General features: G+C 40.4%; 1 protein-coding gene across 2 annotated transcripts in view; it reads left to right on the forward strand.

The window, feature by feature from the left end:
• pde8a (phosphodiesterase 8A) overlaps positions 1 to 19,308 on the forward strand; it is a 118,828-nt gene that overhangs the window by 69,559 nt on the left and 29,961 nt on the right. For both annotated transcript variants that reach the window (XM_060853287.1, XM_060853288.1), the window contains exons 5-14: positions 1,242 to 1,299; positions 5,465 to 5,553; positions 6,008 to 6,086; positions 9,056 to 9,196; positions 9,320 to 9,408; positions 11,236 to 11,284; positions 11,384 to 11,432; positions 13,135 to 13,209; positions 15,950 to 16,020; positions 18,238 to 18,402. In XM_060853287.1, coding sequence (XP_060709270.1) covers positions 1,242 to 1,299; positions 5,465 to 5,553; positions 6,008 to 6,086; positions 9,056 to 9,196; positions 9,320 to 9,408; positions 11,236 to 11,284; positions 11,384 to 11,432; positions 13,135 to 13,209; positions 15,950 to 16,020; positions 18,238 to 18,402 — 865 coding nt within the window. The remainder of the gene's footprint in view (positions 1 to 1,241; positions 1,300 to 5,464; positions 5,554 to 6,007; positions 6,087 to 9,055; positions 9,197 to 9,319; positions 9,409 to 11,235; positions 11,285 to 11,383; positions 11,433 to 13,134; positions 13,210 to 15,949; positions 16,021 to 18,237; positions 18,403 to 19,308) is intronic.

Here is a 19,308-nt window from a genome sequence, read left to right on the forward strand (position 1 = left end):
AGCTAGGTGGATAAAGAACTGGTTGAGCAACAGGAGACAGAGAGTAGTAGTTGAAGGGAGTTTCTCAAAATGGAGAAAGGTGATCAGTTGTGTTCCACAGGGGTCAGTGTTGGGGCCACTGTTGTTTGTAATATACATAAATGATCTGGAAGAGGGCACTGTTGGTATGATCAGCAAGTTTGCAGATGACACAGATTGGTGGAGTAGCAGAAAGCATAAGGGACTGTCAGAGAATACAGGAGGATATAGATAAACTGGAGAGTTGGTCATAAAAGTGGCAGATAGATTTCAATCCAGATAAATGTGAGGTGTTGCATTTAGGCAAGACTAACTCTAGAGCGAATTATACAATGAATGGAAGAGCCTTGGGAAAAACTGATGGACAGAGGGGTCTGGGAGTGTAGATCCATTGTACCCTGAAGGTTGCTGCACAGGTGGATAGAGTGGTCCAGAAGGCATATGGTATGCTTGCCTTCATTGGACAGGGTATTGAGTATAAGAGCTGGCAGGTCATGTTAAAATTGTACAAGACATTGGTTCGGCCGCATTTAGAATACTGTGTACAGTTCTGGTCGCCACATTACCAAAAGGATGTGAACGCTTTGGGGAGGGTGCAGAGAAGGTTTACAAGGATATTGCCTGGTATGGAAGGTGCTAGCTATGAAGAGAGGTTGAGTAGGTTAAGTTTGTTTTCATTAGATAAAAGGAGATTGAAGGGAGACCTGATTGAGGTTTACAGAATCATGAAGGGTATAGACAGGGTGGATAGAGATCAGCTTTTTCCCAGGGTGAAGGATTTAATAATGAGAGGTGACATGTTCAAGGTGAGAGGTGAAAAGTTTAAAGGGGATACACATGGCATGTACTTCACACAGAGGGGGGAGGGTGTCTGGAATGCGTTGCCAGCAGAGGTGGTAGAGGCAGGCAAGATAGATTAATTTAAGATCTGTCTGGACAGATGCATGAGTAGGTGGGGAGTAGAGGGATACAGATGCTTAAGAATTGGGCGACAGGTTTAGACAGTACATTTGGATCGGCTCAGGCTTGGAGGACCGAAGGGCCTGTTCCTGGGCTGTAAATTTTCTTTGTTCAGTGAAGTCAAAGAAGAACAATTGCCTTTTAATTGTAGTTGTAACAATCTACCAATCGTCATAACTTTGCATTTTAGTGCAGATTGTCATGATTGATGCCTTTTCCAAAACCATTATTAATTTTGTAATTGCATTATTGTTGTACCTTAGACAAGGAGATCACAAGGAGAGTTCTGTGATGTCACTGATTGCTGCAGGATTCACACGGGTACGTTGTTTACTTTTTCTATACTTTAGTTTTTAGCTGCTGATTGTGAATATAGTAATGTTACTATCTTTCAGTGGAATGGGTGATTGATCCCAGCTATGGGAATTGCAAATCCATTTAACAGTGCTTGTGCTTCTAATCAATAGATTTATATCTTTTGTATTGCATTGGGAAGTGTAAATGGTCCTGATCGTGTATTAGGCAGGCAATGGGTTTCCTCAAAACTCATTCTCCGCAAAGCTCAGTGAGGGCCCTGTTTGTTGTCTAACAGCTCCACTCATCAGGATTTATTAACTTGGACAAAAGTTTATTTTAGACTGAGATCACAATAGTTAAATGTAATCCAACCTTCTGTGTCAAAATTTAATTTCTAAACCTTTTGGGTTAGATCATTGATGTGATTGTATGTAATGTGCAAGTTCATTGTGTTGCACATTTTGTTTTCTGTGCAAGTTGTTTCTTTTGTTGCTTTGGCTCCTATTGCAATCTTAATGTGCTGATTTATCTGTTAAGTTTGTTGTACTGTATCTCACTTCCATCTGTGTTTACCTTGATCAGTTTACTCCATTCCTATCCTCAATTGTTGTACCATGAAAACTTTCAGTTGTAAGGAAATTGAGGGTGTGGCACCAATTTGTTTCTGTCTGTTGTGACTATTGCCTGAGACCTGCCAGGGTCTCTGAGAAGCAGGGCTGTGTGTGGGCCCTTGCCTGGGGCTCATCTCCTCTAGCATACTTGCTTTTTTTTTTCTTTTTATGTCGTCTTGTTTTTCCCCTTTTCGGAGCCTTTTGTAGCGGGTTAGTCAGTGAAATCGGTGCTGCAGCCAGAGCAGGCCGTGCACAGTGTAGTGGCTCCGGGCAGTTGGAGGCAGCAGTGGACATGGCTCCTCACGGCGACTGGAGGTAGTAGCAGCTAAGCTCCTCTTAGCAATCAGATGTGGTGGCAGCAGACTTTATGGGATGATGGTGCCGGCAAGGTGTGGCGTCTCGTCATTGGGCGACCAGTGAGAGATGCTGGGTGAGGTGGTGGCACAACCTGGTCTGGCTGTGGAGCAAGGGACTCTCAGTTGCAGTGGGCCCAGAGCCAGTCTCCTGGTGTTGGCGAGGTGGCATCTGCAGCAGTGGCAGCATGTTATGCCAAGAGCTGGTAATCCTGGCATCATCAAGATGGCAGTGGAGCCGGGGCCTCCTGGTTGCAGAGCAAGTGTGGGTTCAGTATGGGACCCAGAATTGGCATCAGCAAGCTGGGCCAAGTGGCAAAGAAATGGCATCTAAAGAATGGCATGTCCTACATTGGGTCTGGTGCAGGCAGCGGCGTGGTGGTGGAGGAGGAGGGGCAGTGCAGATGTCATGCATGAACTGGCTCAAGTCATTCTTTCAGTTATTAATGTTGTCCTTTTTATTCTTAAATTACTCAAAATAGAGCCAGATTGCGGTGACTGTTGTATTTTATTATTCAGTGTAAAATGCACGATCAATAAATCATTCATCCAATCAGTCGGTATGGGAGTGCTGAAACAGAAGTGAAGAACTGCCTGGAAATCATCAGCTGACTATTCAGCTCAATGTCATAGCACTCCGTCTTTTTAAAAATAATTGTTAAATTCTGATTGAGAGAGCCTTACCGAAAGCTTGAAAGCACATTTCCTTCTTTTCATGTTCAATTTGCATTAAATTAATTTTGGAGCTCAGTGAGAGACCCTTCAGCCCCTTGCCCTGATTTGGCTGTTTAAAGATAATATCATGAAGGGTGTTGTATGGCAAGGAAGGAGATGGAAAATAGCATCAAAACAGTGCAGAAGATAATCAATGGGGAGGCCCATGTGCTGTCATAATGAAATGTCGTTTGTGCCTAATAGTGGCTGTGTCGTCTTATAACTATAGAATCACTGGTTCTAGTGTAATGAATTACAGAGAGTGTCTTAAATGGAGCAGTTATAGTGCATGTTGGTAGGAAGATATCTAGGGAGTGTCAATAAGTCTCTGAATCTGTCAGTACAGAACTTGGTTTCACTGCGATTACAAATACAATTATATTTGTTGATTTGAAGGGTATAAATTGGGTAGGATATAATTGAGAGATCCTTTGAACTGCTTCAAATTGTTCCTGGAAAGAAGTATTTAGCTTGGTTTCACAAGATGAGCAGTTTGGGTCCTGTGCCCAATGAGAGAGAGTTGACCTTATTGGAACAAACAAGATCCTGAGGAATCTTAACGACACATTGTATTCATTGGAGTTTAGAAGAGTAAGGGGAGACTTAATAGAGACGTACAAGATAATACATGGCTTGGAAAGGGTGGACGCTAGGAAGTTGTTTCCGTTAGGCGAGGAGACTAGGACCCGTGGACACAGCCTTAAAATTAAAGGGGGTAAATTCAGAACAGAAATGCGGAAACATTTCTTCAGCCAGGGAGTGGTGGGCCTATGGAATTCATTGCCGCAGAGTGCAGTGGAGGCCGGGACGCTAAATGTCTTCAAGGCAGAGATTGATAATTCCTCGAGACAACAAGAATTTAAGGGCTACGGGGAGAAGTGGGTAAGTGGAGTTGAAATGCCCATCAGCCATGATTGAATGGCAGAGTGGACTTGATAGACCGAATGGCCTTACTTCCACTCCTATGTCTTATGGTCTTATATCAGGAGGATGTTTCCTCTTGGGGAAGACTAAAGTTAAGGGAGGTGCTTTTTAAAAAATGAGGCCACTCTTTCAAGATAGAGATTTTCCATGAGAAAATTCTCTTTTCCAAAAAAAAATGAAGAATGGCTCATTGAATTTGTTCAGGACTGATTTAAATAGATTTATGATGGACAAGGGAGTTGAGGAGGGTGAGGACCAGACAGGAAATTGGAGCTGGTGCCACAAGAATCAGCCCATGATCTTACTAAACGGCATAGCAGGTTTAATGAGCTGAACAGCCTTCATCTGCTATTAAGAACATGGGTAGAAAAGAAACCTATTATTTTTTGTACAAATCATTTACTTACTTTAGAGAAATCTGGATAGTTGTAGCTAATTGACCAGCTAACTCTGAGTACGGAGTTCTTGATGGGTTTGTAGGAAGAAAAATTAATGTTTTCTTAACATAAAATGGGAGCAGATTAGAACAAATTGGGATCAAGAGCATTGTGGAGATTATTTTTGGAACGGACTGGAAGTTTGTGGATAGTAGGTAGGATTATTCACCAAATGCCAACTGTTGCTTCAAATAGCCTTGTTTTGTTCTTGTGTGTTTCGGAGTCTGGATTCCTTAAATTGTTTTCATTTAGTTCAATTTCCCTCTGCTTTCCCAGTCTTGTTTTAATACTTTTTAAGAGATTCATCCATTCCTGAAGAATGGATCCATTCATGCATTACTCATTCCTTAAGAAGGACTCATGCCTGAAACGTCGATTTTCCTGCTCCTTGGATGCTGCCTGACCTGCTGTGCTTTTCCAGCACCACATTTTCAGCTCTGATCTCTAGCATCTGCAGTCCTCATTTTCTCCTAAGAGATTCATCCATTCTTCTTAAAAGCTGCTTCGGATTCTTGTTTACCCACGGTTTGTGTCTGAATGACCCTTTTTTAAAGAAGCATTTTCAGAAAAACAATTGCTCTCTGCCATTTTCATTATTTGAATTTCCAAGTAATTGCTAGATAACAGATTTTGAGAGCATGGCTGAAGAAGAGGTATGCAGTGGAAGCGGTATATTGTGCACTCAATGGGACACATGGACCAGATTTCAAAGTGAATGACAATTTATACTGTAAAAGAACCACGGTGTGGATAGCTTCACAAATGAACTGTGGTCCAGCATTGCCATGGAGGATGCATCAGGGAACGTTGTTCCCCAAGCTTGTCTTTAATTAAAGACAGACTGCTTTGACTAATTCTCTTTTTTGCAGGATTTAGTCTTCTCTAATTACAAATCTGTGAACAATAGAAATAGCCTTTTCTCAACTTATGCAATCATTTTCTCTAATTTTAAACCTGTATAATTTTTCGCTCAGTTGCTGAAGGAGGCCCTTGGTTCTTTAGTCATTCCTCATAATTTTTCACATTGTTTGTTTTTCTGGGCACCTGGATGGCAATTATTATCCTGGCTAGCTAATTTAACTTGCCTTGTGAAATATTTGGGATTTGCTTCTGCAGAGCCACTGTTGATATGTTGTATTTGTTTCCACAGTGTTACATTGAAAATCCCAGTATCGTTGCCTGTTACAATGAACTGATCCAGTTGGAATTCGGAGAAGTACGTGCTCAGTTCAAATTGAGGTACTTCAAGCTGCTTCACTGACTCATTTCATGGGCTAATTTGGTTTGGACCATACACACAAGTATTACCTTAATAATTCAGCCTGGTTTGGTGTGTAAATGTTTGTCATGCGTATCAGGTTTCTGGGGAATCCCCAGTTCCCATTAGACCATTTCATTCAGATCTTTGAGTGTAAAATTGGTCAAGAAATCTCATCATAATGTCCACATTGATGGTCAGAGCTTTGTTTTGTATCAAAATCTGCACACAGTTCACCTTTGACATTTTAAAGAATAATAGAAGGTCAGCTTTAAAAGAAAAATAGCCTAATAAACCTCTTTTGGTTTGGAAATACTGTGTACCACATGGATTCAATGCGATGCTTTCACAGTTGCATGTAGCAAGAACTGCTCAATGCTGTGTAGCTTTAATAGCATCATTGTGTGTCTCTCTCTCTCTCTCTGTGTCTTTCAGGGCATGTAGTGCAATCATCACAGCTTTGGAGCAAAGCCAAGAATCAATAGAAATCACGAGTGAAGATAATATTATTCAGGTTTGTTACTTAATGATTTCAGCCTCCTCACCCCAAATTTGGTAAAATCAGCAAACAGAAATTATTCACTATTAAGCAGCTCTCTCAGCAGTATTCAGAAATAGAATTGCAAGTTTCAGATCAGAGACTTTTCATCAGAGCTAGATACTGATGAAGTCACCTGGCAGAGTGTCTTTGCACCAAGCCAGAGAATTTAGGCGACTGCACTAGCGCCATGAAAACTCTGTATTTCAGGAGGTATGAAATCAAACTTGCAGACATCCCAGTACAGCATTAAGGAATTAGTGTTTCAAAGTTGGGTGATATTTTTCACTGGTCAGGTAATAAGTCAAGTCCTGACACTTTCAGTGGTTTAGATGATTGCTAAAAGTCCACCATTGTTCAAAATGGAACGCTAATTTTTTCAAATATCCTGTGCAGCATTCTTCGCTCATTTGTTTCGTTAATAATTTCAATGCTGTTAGAAATATAGAAAATGTACATTGCAAAGGAGGCCATTTAACTCATCTCCTATCAAAAAGTGTTATGCATCCCAATGTAATTTCCCCTTCTTGGTCCATAACCTTATAACTTACAGCACTTCAAATGGGTTTCCAGGTTTTTTTAGATGTCAGTTTCTGCTTCCATCCTTTCATGCAAACATCAAATTAGGAGGAAAAGTAGGTTATCAGTCCTTCAACACTGCTCCTCCATTCAACAACATCATGGCTGGTCTGACTATATTCAAAATTCTATGTTCCCATCTATCCATGATAATCTTCAGATACCTTGCCCAATAAGAACATATCTGCCTCCACTTTAAAAATATTCAATTATTCTGTGTTCTAATGAAGATTGTCCCAAAATTGTGCAGCCTTCTGAGAGAATAAAATTTCCCAAATCTGTGTCCTAAAGGGCCACATTTAGTACAAACACATTGAGCTGCACAGTTGATGAACAAAAGCAATATTAGAAGATGACCAAGTTTTCCATATTATTAGCCGTTCTCAGCATGTCGATGGTGGAAGGCAATTGGAGATGTTTACAACTTTTAGCATCATTTGTCCTGAAGGCCAAAAGGGGACACATTTAAAAGCTGAGATCAAGACACTGGTGTCAACATATTATCGCACGTATCCCAAAAGACGTATATCTCAGCTAGTGGCTGTCAGTGATACAAATTGCATTTCAGACAGTGTTTTCCAGATCTTCACTACCCACTGATTTATTTCTAACTCCTCTCTGATCCTCCTTACTGTTAATTTTAAACCTATTCTCCTGATTATTGACCTCTAATAGATACTTCCTATCTAAATCTCTAGTTTGCTCATAATTTTGAATACCTGAATTAAATTACTTTTGGCATTCACTGCTCCAAGCAAAACAGCCTTGAATTATCCAAACTTTCCTGCTAGGTAAACTTTCCATCCTGGTAATAAATTTCCAAATCTCATCTGTACCTTTAGTGCAATCACGTACTTCATGAAATGGAGTGACAGAAATTGTATCCAGTCCTGCTGCTGCTTGTTTGTGGGAGATCTGATGAGATGTTGTCTAAGCGATTTTTGAGAGAGGTTGATAAGTATGTAAGTTAGCTGGCTGAGCTGGAAGGTTTGTTTTTCAGATGTTTCATCACCATACTAGGTAACATCATCAGGGAGAGTCTCTGGTGAAGCACTGGTGGGATGTCTCACCTCTCTCTTTATAAGTCTTGGTTTCTTAGGGTGGGTGATGTCATTTCCGCTTTTTTTCCAAGGGAAGGTAGATGGAGTCTAAATTGATGTATTTATTGATGGAGTTCTGATTAGAATGCCAGGCCCCTCAGAATTCTCGTACGTTTCTTTGTTTCGCCTGTTCTAGGATCTGTGTGTTGTCCCAGTCAGTGTGTCCTCCTTTGTCTATGTATAGAAACTAGTGAGAGTGGGTAGTTCTTGTAAATGGCATTAGTTTTGCTGGTACTATCTAATGGATCCTTTAGTTTCATTAGTCGCTGTTAAGTGTGTTGGTAGGTTTGTGGGCTATCGGAGTAGTCTGGAAGTCATTTCTGACATGTCTTTGATGTAAGGTAATGTGGCTATAGTTTTTGGTTGCATTGTGTCTTGTTTGTTTGGGTTTGTTTGAGGAATCAGCGGATTGTGTTTATTGGGTATCTCTCTTTCTTGAAAGCGTTGTATAGATATTTTTCTTTTGTTTTTTGTAGTTCTTGGGCAGCTTGTTAAAGTCTCTGCATTACTGCTTCCGCTATGAGACTTGATATCCGTGTTCTCATGGGTGTTCCGTTGACTATTTTGTTCTTGAATGTGAAGTGGGTGGTGAGGCACAGGTCCACTAGCTTTGCTGATGAAGATAGTGCAGTAATGCAGAGACTTGAACAAGCTGCTGTCCCATCTATCCAACAAAGAAAGACTCCCCTTCCGAGACATGACATTTGAACATACAGTTAACGGAGAGCTTCAAACAGGCGTCGACAGAGAAACAACAAACACAGACCGAATACTGAACTTCAGAAACAATCATCCCAACACCCACAAACAGAGCTGCATCAAGACATTATTTCAATGAGCTACATCACACTGCAGTACCCAAGGACTACAAAAAGCAGAAGAAAAATATTTATACCATATTTTCAAGATATCCAATAATCACAATCCACCCATTCCTCAAACAAACCCAACAAGCAGACACAATGCAGCCAAAAACTATAGCCACATCAAAGACATGTCAGTGTTTCACCATGCCTGCACTGAGTCTTGCTCATGCCGTTCCTGTCTACCAGATGCTGGCCTGTTTAATTCCTGTTGCAGTTGTCACTGTCTTGACGTGAACATCAATCTCAAATCAAACAATCTCAAGATTCCAATTCCTTGATTGTTGAAAGCAATTCCTCTGGACTACGAAACCCTGAAGTAATCGTTATTATTTTTGCTTGGAGTGTATACATAAGGCCTGAAATGTCTGGCTAATAAAAAATGTTTCTTGACGTTCTGCAGTATGTGAATCCTGCATTTGAAGTAATGATGGGTTACAAGCGAGAGGAATTGATAGGGAAGGAGCAAATGGAAGTGCCTAAAAGTGATAAAAATAAAGCAGATCTTCTAGACACAATCAACTCATATGTTAAGAAAGGAAAGGTAAGCAACTGGTGTCTTGGGTGCTCTCAAATGAAGGCTCCCCTGATCTCTGCTGTCCTACTGTCTAATTATGTCTCAATTTGATGAATTCATTTTTGATCTGTTTGATTTATGGTTTTTCAGGAGTGGCAAGGAATGTACTACGGCAGAAAACGAAACGGAGACAGTGTACAGCAGAATGTAAAGATAACTCCTGTCATAGGGCAAGGAGGGTGAGAGTAATATCCTCTACATATAGTTCAATCAAATGACTGTAGCTATAGCTACAGTTATACAAGTTATAACTTTAACTTATAAATCCTGTTTGTTCCTAATTGTTGTGATTTGTTTTCTCTTTTACATGCTTTCTTGTCAAGTTTTGAGAAGATTTGTAGCTCAGGTTGAGGTTTTGGATATAGGTTTGCTCACTGAGCTGGAAGGTTCATTTCCAGATGTTTCATCACTCTACTAGGTCACACCTTCACTTGGCCTCCGGGTGAAGCACAGTTACTAATTCCTGCTTTCTCTTTATTTATTTGGGTTTCTTTGAGTCAGTGACATTATTTCCTGTGGTGATGTCATTTCCGGTTCTTTTTCTCAGGGGGTGGTAGATGGGGTCTAACTCTGTGTTTGTTGATATAGTTCCAGTTGGAATGCCATGTTTCTAGGAATTCTTGTGTGTGCGTTTGTTTGGCTTGTCCTAAAATGGATATGTTGCTCCAGTCGAAGTGGTGTCCTTCCTTATCTGTATGTAAGGATACTAGTGAGAGAGGGTCATGTCGTTTTGTGGCTAGTTGATGAAAATGAACAAGAAATGATGTCACCAGAGGAAATGACATCACTGACCCAAAGAAATCCAACATATAAATAGAAAGCAGGAATTAACCATAGTGCTTCGCCCTGAGGCCCACTGAAGATGTTACCTGGTATGGTGACGAAACGTCTGGAAATGAACCTCCCAGCTCAGCGAGCAAACCTACATCCAGATGCTTTCTTGTTTCCTGCACTTTAAGCCTGTAATGCCTAATTGAAGAGGGAATGGTTTTCTGTCTCCTTTCCTAGTCTGTTTTTGGTTATTGCTTTCGAGCATTCCTCCTCTTCAAGTTTCTATCCTTTGCCACCGCCGCCTCCTTCCCCCTCCAGACCCCTCAACCCCCCCCCCCCCCCGCCGCCGCCGCCGCCACCACCACCACCACCACCAACTACGCCTAACACAAATGAGTTGTCCAAATCTCTGCCAATGCTACCTCTGGAAATGCCAATCTGAATTGGAGGAAGTGACACATACTGTATTTGTCTGTTTGTCCATTGTTCGCTCAGGCCTCCACTGCCATCAGAGTTTGGATGGATCAGCTCAGACCTGCCGCTCTAAAAAAGGTTGAGAATTAATTCCTCCTTAAACCTGTCCAGATGGATCAGGAAATGGAAATCTGAAAATAAATTACCAAGTGCTATGAGAGAGAATTTCATCTGAATCACTCACTTGTATTTCTGCCTGGTGTCGCATTTTATTTTATGTAATATGTGTTATTTCCCAATATTACTAAAGTGTGTTTTTATATGTCAGCTGATTGAACGCAAAGAAACCTTCTAGTTTTGACCTTGCATTTTAGGATTCACATCTCCATTTTCTTTGAATGCTTTTGAGCAGAAAGATTAAAACCAATACTTCAAAACAAAGATGAACTCAATTGAGGATTTAAATTCAAACCCATATTAATCAACTAAAATAAGACTATGAAGATTGCGATGTGATGTTTTATTGAAGAATAAAGGGCTTGGTACTGGAATGGAACCTTGAGCTTGTTTGTTGCTCCGGTTTCTAACCACTGTCAGCGGGGTTTGGATCAGATACAATTTGGAATGATTTAGTGACAGGTTCAGATGGTCAAATAATGTTGGTTAATTGCAGAAATAAAACCCTTCCAAATGTCTATAACTGCATGCTGTCTCTTGCTTTACTCAACTTACGTGTGCAACTCCTCTAGGTCTTTGGTGTCATTTAAAATGTGCACTTCAGGAATTTATAAATATTCTAAAACAAGCTTCTTTCTCAATAGGAAAATTAGGCACTATGTGTGTATTAAACGACCATTTAATGAAAACAAGGTATGTGTAAGAGATCCATGCTTACTACTTTTTTTGGTCTTCTCAATCTTATCTGGAGCAATATTTTTAAGACATTCCTCTGCTCTCGTTTTTCCACAGAGTGACAAATCCCACTTGTGTGATCGTGTTCAGGCTGAATCCCAAACAGGTACAATGTTGTTTGCTAGAAGACCATACATCTATAAGAGTGGAAGCAGGCCATTCAGGCATTAATCTGTACTCAGTACTCCTGAAGCAAAATCATCAATGCCTGTATAACTGAAGCATGACTTCCCTGCTCCTCCACTCAATCCGCTCGCAATAAAACATAACAATCTATTAGCTTTCCTGATTACTTGCAGTACCTGCATACTTATCTTCTGTGATTCATGCACTAGCATGCCCAGATTTCTCTGCATCTTGGAACTCTGTAGTCTCTCCCCATTTAGTGCGTTCTTTTTATACTTTCTGGCAAAATGTTCAATTTCACACTTTTTTAAAAAATGTATGCCATTTGCCATCTTTGTCATCAGTAAGTTTAATTCTTATACCCTCTGTCTCTTTGTCCAAACTATATATATAAATAGTTGTGATGAGTTGAGGACCCAGCACCAATCCCTAGGGCACATGGCACGTGATATCCTGCCAGCCTGAAAATGATGCATTTATTCCTACACTTTTGCTAGCTAATAGGTAGCCATCTTCTATCCATGCTGACATGTTACTCCCAATATTTTAGCTTTCTCTATAGCCTTCTAGAAATTTAAGTAGAAAACATCCAATCGTTCTGTTTTTCCTTCTACAGCACAAGTTATTTCTTCAAAGAACTCCAATAAATTGTTATACGTGATTTCCCTTTCTTAAAAAAACCATGTTGGCACTGTCTGATTATCTTAAATTTATCCCTGTTATAACCACCTTAACAATAGTTTCTAATGTTTTCCTTCTGACAAATTTGAAGCTACCTGACCTGGAATTTCTGCTTTGTGTTTCCCTCCCTTTTTGAATAAAGGATTTACATTGGCTGTTTCCAATCTGAAGGGATCTTCCTTGAATCTAATGAATTTTGGAAAATTAAAACCAAACTATCTCACTGTCTACTTCTTTTAAGACCCTAGAATGAAATCCATCAGGAGCAGGAGACTTATCAACTCTCATTCCCAACAATTTACTCAGTACTACCTCCCTGGTAATTGTAATTTTGTTGACTTCTTCCCTCCCTTTCAATTCCTGACTTTATGGCTATTTCTGGGGTGCGATTTGTACACTCTCTCGTGAAGACTAATGCAAGGCCTCTGTGCAATGTGTCTGCCATTGCTTTATCCTCTGTAACGGATTCCCTGACACATTTCCTAAAGGAGCAACACTTACTTTGTTACCTCTTTAAATACCCAAAGAAATGTTTCCAATCTGTTTTTATATTTTTGGCTAACTTTCTCTTACACGCACTAATTTGTATCTCCTTTTTGTTTTGTCCAATCATCAGACCTGCCACCTACCTTCGTGCAATTATACATTTTTTTCCTTTGAGTTTGATGCTAGCTTTGACATTTTTAGTTAACCATTCTGTTCCTAAGATTTTTTTTTCTTGTTGAACTGTGTCTATTCTGCAATATCTGGAATATCCCTGAAATGTTTACCACTGCAGCTCTGTTAACCTAATTATATTTCTTGCACATTCCTATTGGAGCAGCAGTCTGATTTGAAAAGTGTTTCCTAAAGTGAGTAATATACATCTAATGGAAGGGGAATTCCTCAGTTAGGACCTGCTGGAAAAAGCACTATCTGCACAGCTCATTGTGAATGTTGGGAGAGTTGAGAAAGAGAAGATTTTGGTTCTGTATTGTTAGAGTTCATTTCTTCCTTTACAGACATCCACACTTGTAAACACAAAGACAGGAGGAAAAGTTCCGATGTCAGATCCAACACATCACGAGGGAGTGATGGTATGTTAAGTGCTCCAAGGTCACAATGACTGTCAATTTATGCCTTAAGTGTTTGTGAAAGAGGTGACCTTGTAATGTATTAGTCAAATTTCACATGTAATGTCCTAGGAGTTGAATGACAATGTTGGGTAAAAAGGTATAAATACTTTTTAAGGCTTTATTAAAAGTAATACTTAACCTTGCATGTTATTTAAATGGTCGATTTATCCTTTTTTTTACCCTTTTGAGCCAACTCTGCCATTCAATGTAATCATGACAGATCATCTACTTTAACTCCAAGTTCCCTGACTATCTCCATATCTCTTGATTCTCTTGGTATCTAAAAATGTATTGACCTCTTGTAAAGACCAACTTTTCTTAGTTTTCTTTATCATTAGTTGTGGATTTAATTTGGTGAAGAACTGTTTTAAAATCAAAGACTGGAAGGAATTGTTGCACTTACTTTTAGTTCAGTCATTGTGAGTTGTGTTTATAGTTTTGCTTTGCAAGCCCTGGGGAAGGTAGGAGGTGATGGCTTGGCACCAGGATAGATGTACAAAGTGAGATTCTGCCAAATAGGTAATTGGTGGGTTTGAGAGTTTGTGACCAGTGGTGATACCAAATGTCATCATCCTGGTGACAACTATCTGGTCCCTGCACAGTTGGACAGCTTGTGTGAGGACGATACAGAGACGGGTGGTTTTCAGACTGGAAGACACAGGATCTGTCTCCAGAACTGGAAGGGTCACTGGACCGAAAATGTTAACTCTGCTTTCTCTCCAAAGATGCTGCCAGACCTGTTCTCCATCTGTTTTGATTTTTGTTTATTTCAGAGCTCCAGCAGTTGCAGTTCTTTGTTTCATTTGTTATTTATCCCCATCATTAATTGTGAGCTGTTGTCTCAAACCAGCACAGTTGACTGCACAGTAGCTCAGTGTTTAGCACTGTGGCCTCACAGCGCCAGGGACCCAGGTTCCATTCCAGTCTCAGGTGATTATCTGTGCAGAGTTTGTACGTTCTCCCCATGTCTGTGTGAGTTTCCTCCGGATGCTTTGGTTCCCCCCCACAGTCCAAAGATATGCAGGTTAGGGTGAATTGGACATGCTAAATTGCCCATAGTGTTCAGAGATGTGTAGGTTAGGGGCATTAGTTGGGAGAAATGTAGAGTAACAGGGTAGGGGAATGGGTCTGGGTGGGATACTCTTCAGAGGGTCGGTGTGGACTTGTTGGGCAGAATGGCCTGTTTCCACACTGGAACGATTCTATGAATCAAGCCAGTGACTGTGAAAGTGAGCAATTAGGTGTATAAATCTCCTGTGTCTTTGGCAAAGAACTGAGAATTTGGAAAGAAGGCCTTAAGGGAACAGAACCTTAAGAGAAAGGAACACATTATCAAGCGTCAGACTGGTGCTGTGGAACTGTTTCTCCAATTCTTCTAGTTCTGGAAGAACGATGTTTCTTCCTCCACCCATAACATCAATGTTTTTTGTTTGTCTGCCTATGTTTAGGGAATTAGTGTTAACTAGAAGAATCAAATGTTGATCATTCAAAGCTGTTTACATGTGATTAGAATTTACTTATTTCTAGTAAATAGTAAATACAGGAACCTGTACGGTGTTTTTAGTTAACCGGATTTCAGAAGACAAAGAAATTGGGGACTTCACATAAATTGATTAAATCATGAATTTTGTAGAGACCTGGGAGTAGCAGAACTTTGAGATTTAGTATATTTTCCACAATGGGTTCTGACCCTGTATATTTATGGAGTATACTTAACTGCACATTGATTGTGTTCCACAAAAGGCGGTAGAAGCAGAGTTCTTGCATATTTTTAAGGCAGAGGTGAGTGGATTCAAAACCTTAATGTCAATAAGATCACTTAATTCTTTAAACTCTTGGGAATATGGACCTAATCTACTCAATCTCTCTCTTTAGGACCATCCCTTTATCCAAGGAATCAGTCTAATGAAGTTTCAATTGAAAATATTTATTGGTTAACTTTTTCTGAACAGCTACCTAACTGCAACAGATCAGAGCTGTCCGATTTAAATAGATATTTCCATGGGTTTAACAGGGAATTGCCCAATGGAATCTACAGTTTCCCAGCAATTCCTTCAGAGTCTGTTTTGCTGGGGTTTCTGCAGTGACACCATGCACAGCTGCCAGTTATGCTGCAGAAGTGACTGTCTGGCCATTGATGTTCCACATGGCCTGTTGCACATCCCTAATTGTGGAGTCCAGCATTTTCCTTCTCTTGACATCAGGCTAATTGACCTATTTTGATTTCTCTCTCCCACCTTTTGAAATTACCATGGTTGTGTTTGCTGATTTCCAGTCTACTGGGGACTGTTCTGAAGCCCAGAGCATACTGATAGCCAAAGTAATTGTTTCCACCTCTTCTGCAGCTACTTTTTAGGTGCTAGAATGTAGACCATTTATTGTCTGTAACTCCCATTAATTTCTCCAATGCCATTTACTTAATAACATTTCTATGTTTCTTATTTTCATTAGGTTCTTGGTTTACCTTTGTTTCCAGATGCATCTCAAAATATTTGAGCAAAATATTTTCTACTTCTGCATCTCAACTTATATCATGGAAGAATGGATAAGCAGAGGGCAAAGTGTCCTATAATCTGCTTTGTTGCTCCTTAGTTGCTGATTATAGAGAAGAGTATAGATTGTGGAAGATGCAACAAATGTGATAAATAATGGCGTTTTGCTATCTTTATGAAATTTCTTTCTTAATTTGTTAAATTCACAGGTAGCTCCCAGCCCAGAAGATCCTCTATTGCTAGGATACATTCCATGACCATTGAAGCTCCCATTACCAAGGTAAAACTGAATTAGCATCTTGGTGAAATAATATGGCGTAATCTTCATTAGTATTTGATTAGTTTAAAGCTTCTAGTGGTATTTCAAGAACAAATTGCAAAGGGGTTAAATCCGATGGCTTCATGTATGTTCTTTGATATTAGTTTTGCCTTTTATGGTAATCATCTTGCTTTGAGTCAGAAAGGGTTCAAGTACCAAACCAAGTTAAGTTAAATGTAAGTTTGAGTTAGAGAGGCACATTGCCATAGCAATGAACAGTTTCAACAATGTATGAATGGACCCGTACTACAATCACCAGCCAGGAATGTTCCCTCCCAGTCGGGGAACACATCAGTGGTCTGGGATATTCGGCCCTGGACCATCAGGTGACCATCCTCCAAGGCAGACTTTGGGACAGCAACAACGTAAAGTGGCCGAGCAGTGGCTGATAGCCAAGTTTGGTCCCCATGGGGATAGCCTCAATTGGGACCTTGGGTTCGTGTCGCACTACAGGTGACCCACTACACTCCTCTCTCTGTCTTTCTTTGTGTATCTCTCTCTCTCTCTGTGTCTGTGTGTGTAGGTGTGTGTCTGTGTGTGGAGGTGTGTGTCTGTGTGTGGGTGTCTCTCTCTCTCTCTCTCTCTGTCTCTCTCTCTGTCTCTGTGTCTGTGTCTGTGTGGGTGTCTCTCTGTCTCTCTCGGTGTGTGGGTGTCTCTCTGTCTCTCTCTCTCTGTCTTTCTCTGTCTCTGTGTGTCTCTCTCTTTCTGTCTGTCTGTCTGTGTGTGTGTGTGTGTGTGTGTGTGTGTGTCTCTGTGTCCCCCTCTCTCTCTCTGTGTCCCCCTCTCTCTCTCTGTGTCCCCCTCTCTCTCTCTCTGTCACTCTCTGTCACTCTCTGTCTGTGTCACTCTCTTTTTCTGTCTGTCTCTGTGTATGTGTCTGTCTGTGTGTGTGTCTCTCTCTCTCTGTCTCTCTCTCTCTTTCTCTGTGTGTGTCTCTCTCTGTGTGTGTGTGTGTGTGTGTCTCCCTCTCTCTCTCTTCTTTCCCCCCACCCTTTTGTCTCTGTCTGTCTGTCACGCATACATACCCCCACACACTCCTATCCACCCCCCAGCTCATACCCATGCATGCACCTTCTCCGGTTTATACCCCTTTGCACTCTCTCACAGACACGCGCAAACGTTTGTGGGGTGAATTTGTACTTGCAAAATTACATTTTATTTTGCTCAAAAACTGCATGAATCCATGTAAGGTTCTGAGAGTTCCTTTTTTAGAAATAGAATCCGTCTGAACATTGGGACACAGACAGAGTTTAACTTTACACCTTCAATGCATTTTATGAGCTGACATTGCACCTTTTGTTAGAGTTCATTTGAGAATGTAACTTTAAAAATGTTCTGAGATTTTCGTATGAAAGAGCTGAAACCAACATGGTCATTCTAAAAGATGACCGACTTAACGAACAATCCAGGTCTTTTCCAATATATCATCTCAGTTGCAGCACATTGTAAACTTTTGCTATAAAATCTGTCTTATGATCTTTTCCTCCACAACCCCCAGATGAAGGAGCAGCGCTCCGAAAGGTGGTGATTCCAAATAAACCTGTTGGACTATAACCTGATATTGTGATTTTTGACTTTGTACACCCCAGTCCAACACCGGCTCCTCCAAATCATCATTTGCTGAATAATCCTGTGTATGAAGATTTATATCGATAACCAGTTTACGATTGTCACTTGGCTAATAATGTGGTGCACCTGCATGTCCTGAAAGATACAACTATTAACCCTGTTCTTTACAGATAGAGAGGACATGTGCTTTTTTCAATTCAACACAAAGAGCAGTTGACAACTCTTTGCTGGTTTGTTTTTCCAGTCAATGTTCAGATTAATTAGTCAATCTGCCTAGTTTAAAATTTAAATGAAGTTTGATGGTTAACACGTGATCGTCATTTAGTTAATGCAATCTCTTCAGAGGCGATAGCTCTGCCAATTAGAATCTACTTGCCAAACAGTCGGCACTCCCTTCTCATGCTATGCAAATGTTGGTTTTCTCCTTGAATTGTTATTCTTGTGAATAGTCCTAACAAATGCAAGACCACAAACTTTTTCCAGTGACATTCAAGTTCTGTGCTGCTAAATAGCAATAGGTGCAGATTGTTTGAGGAGCTGATTATAAATAGCTCAGATGTAAAACATTTATTATACATTGTTAATTCAATCATTCTGTTCAACTATAAGGTAATAAATATCATAAATGTTGCACAAGAGAGCAGCTCTGAGCCAGTGGCTGAAGCTTTGGATCGTGTGCTGGAAATTCTTCGAACAACAGAACTATATTCTCCGCAGCTTGGAAACAAGGAAGATGACCCACATGCCAGTGACCTAGTCGATGGGCTGATGTCTGTAAGTTCAGCTTGAGTCACATCCCTTGGATTCATTTCACAAAGCTGTGTGAGATGTTAGTAATTTTCTGATCACTTGTTACATGAGTTTGGATATTGGGAAATTTGTGTGTAGGAAGGATTCTGGTACATTGGGACAGCACCTTTGTACAGCGGGTGGAAGAATCTTTTGAAGCCATTGAATTCTCTTTGTTACGTATGGCCTTATTTGTTTCTCTTCGCTCAGTTGTGAGCGCTGTCTCAGTTGTTGGCACACTTGTGTCCAGCTGAGATGCTTGTAGAACTATAGCCTATTCTGTGGATTTGATCACCAGAATCTAGATTGACACTCCAATGCAGTACTGAGCGAATGCTGAACTGTCAGCACTGTCATCTTTCCAGTACTGTTAAGCTGAAAGCCTGGATGTCCTTTGTAGGTACAGGAAATCTGTTATTTTGATGGACATTTATTCTTTTACTAAAACAATTTTTTTAAAATTACCTGTTATTATTTTTCTGTTAATGGCATGTGGCTATGCAAGAAATTTGCTGCCAAAATTCCTATAATAGTGACAGTACTGCAAAAGCAGTTCACTGACTGCAAAAGTGCTTTGGAGTATTCAAAATTGTTAGGTGCTGTTCTCTCTTGTACAAATCTCTCTGCTTTTCTTTTTTGTGAATGCTCATGAGCATAGGTAAAGGATTGATAAAATAACGAGAAGCAAACGGTCGGGATAAATCAGTTGTTTTTGGATTGGCAAACTGTAAGCAATGGATTGCGGCAGAGGTCAGTGCAAGACCTCGACTATTTGTGATCTATATCAATAACTCAGTGCAGGGACTGAATGGATGGTCACTAAGTTTGTCAGTGACACCAAGTAAGAAAGTGAGTGGACAAAAAATTGGCGAAAGAGTACAATATAGGAAA

This window comes from Hemiscyllium ocellatum, chromosome 39, assembly GCF_020745735.1.
Source record: "Hemiscyllium ocellatum isolate sHemOce1 chromosome 39, sHemOce1.pat.X.cur, whole genome shotgun sequence".
Classification (NCBI taxonomy): domain Eukaryota; kingdom Metazoa; phylum Chordata; class Chondrichthyes; order Orectolobiformes; family Hemiscylliidae; genus Hemiscyllium; species Hemiscyllium ocellatum.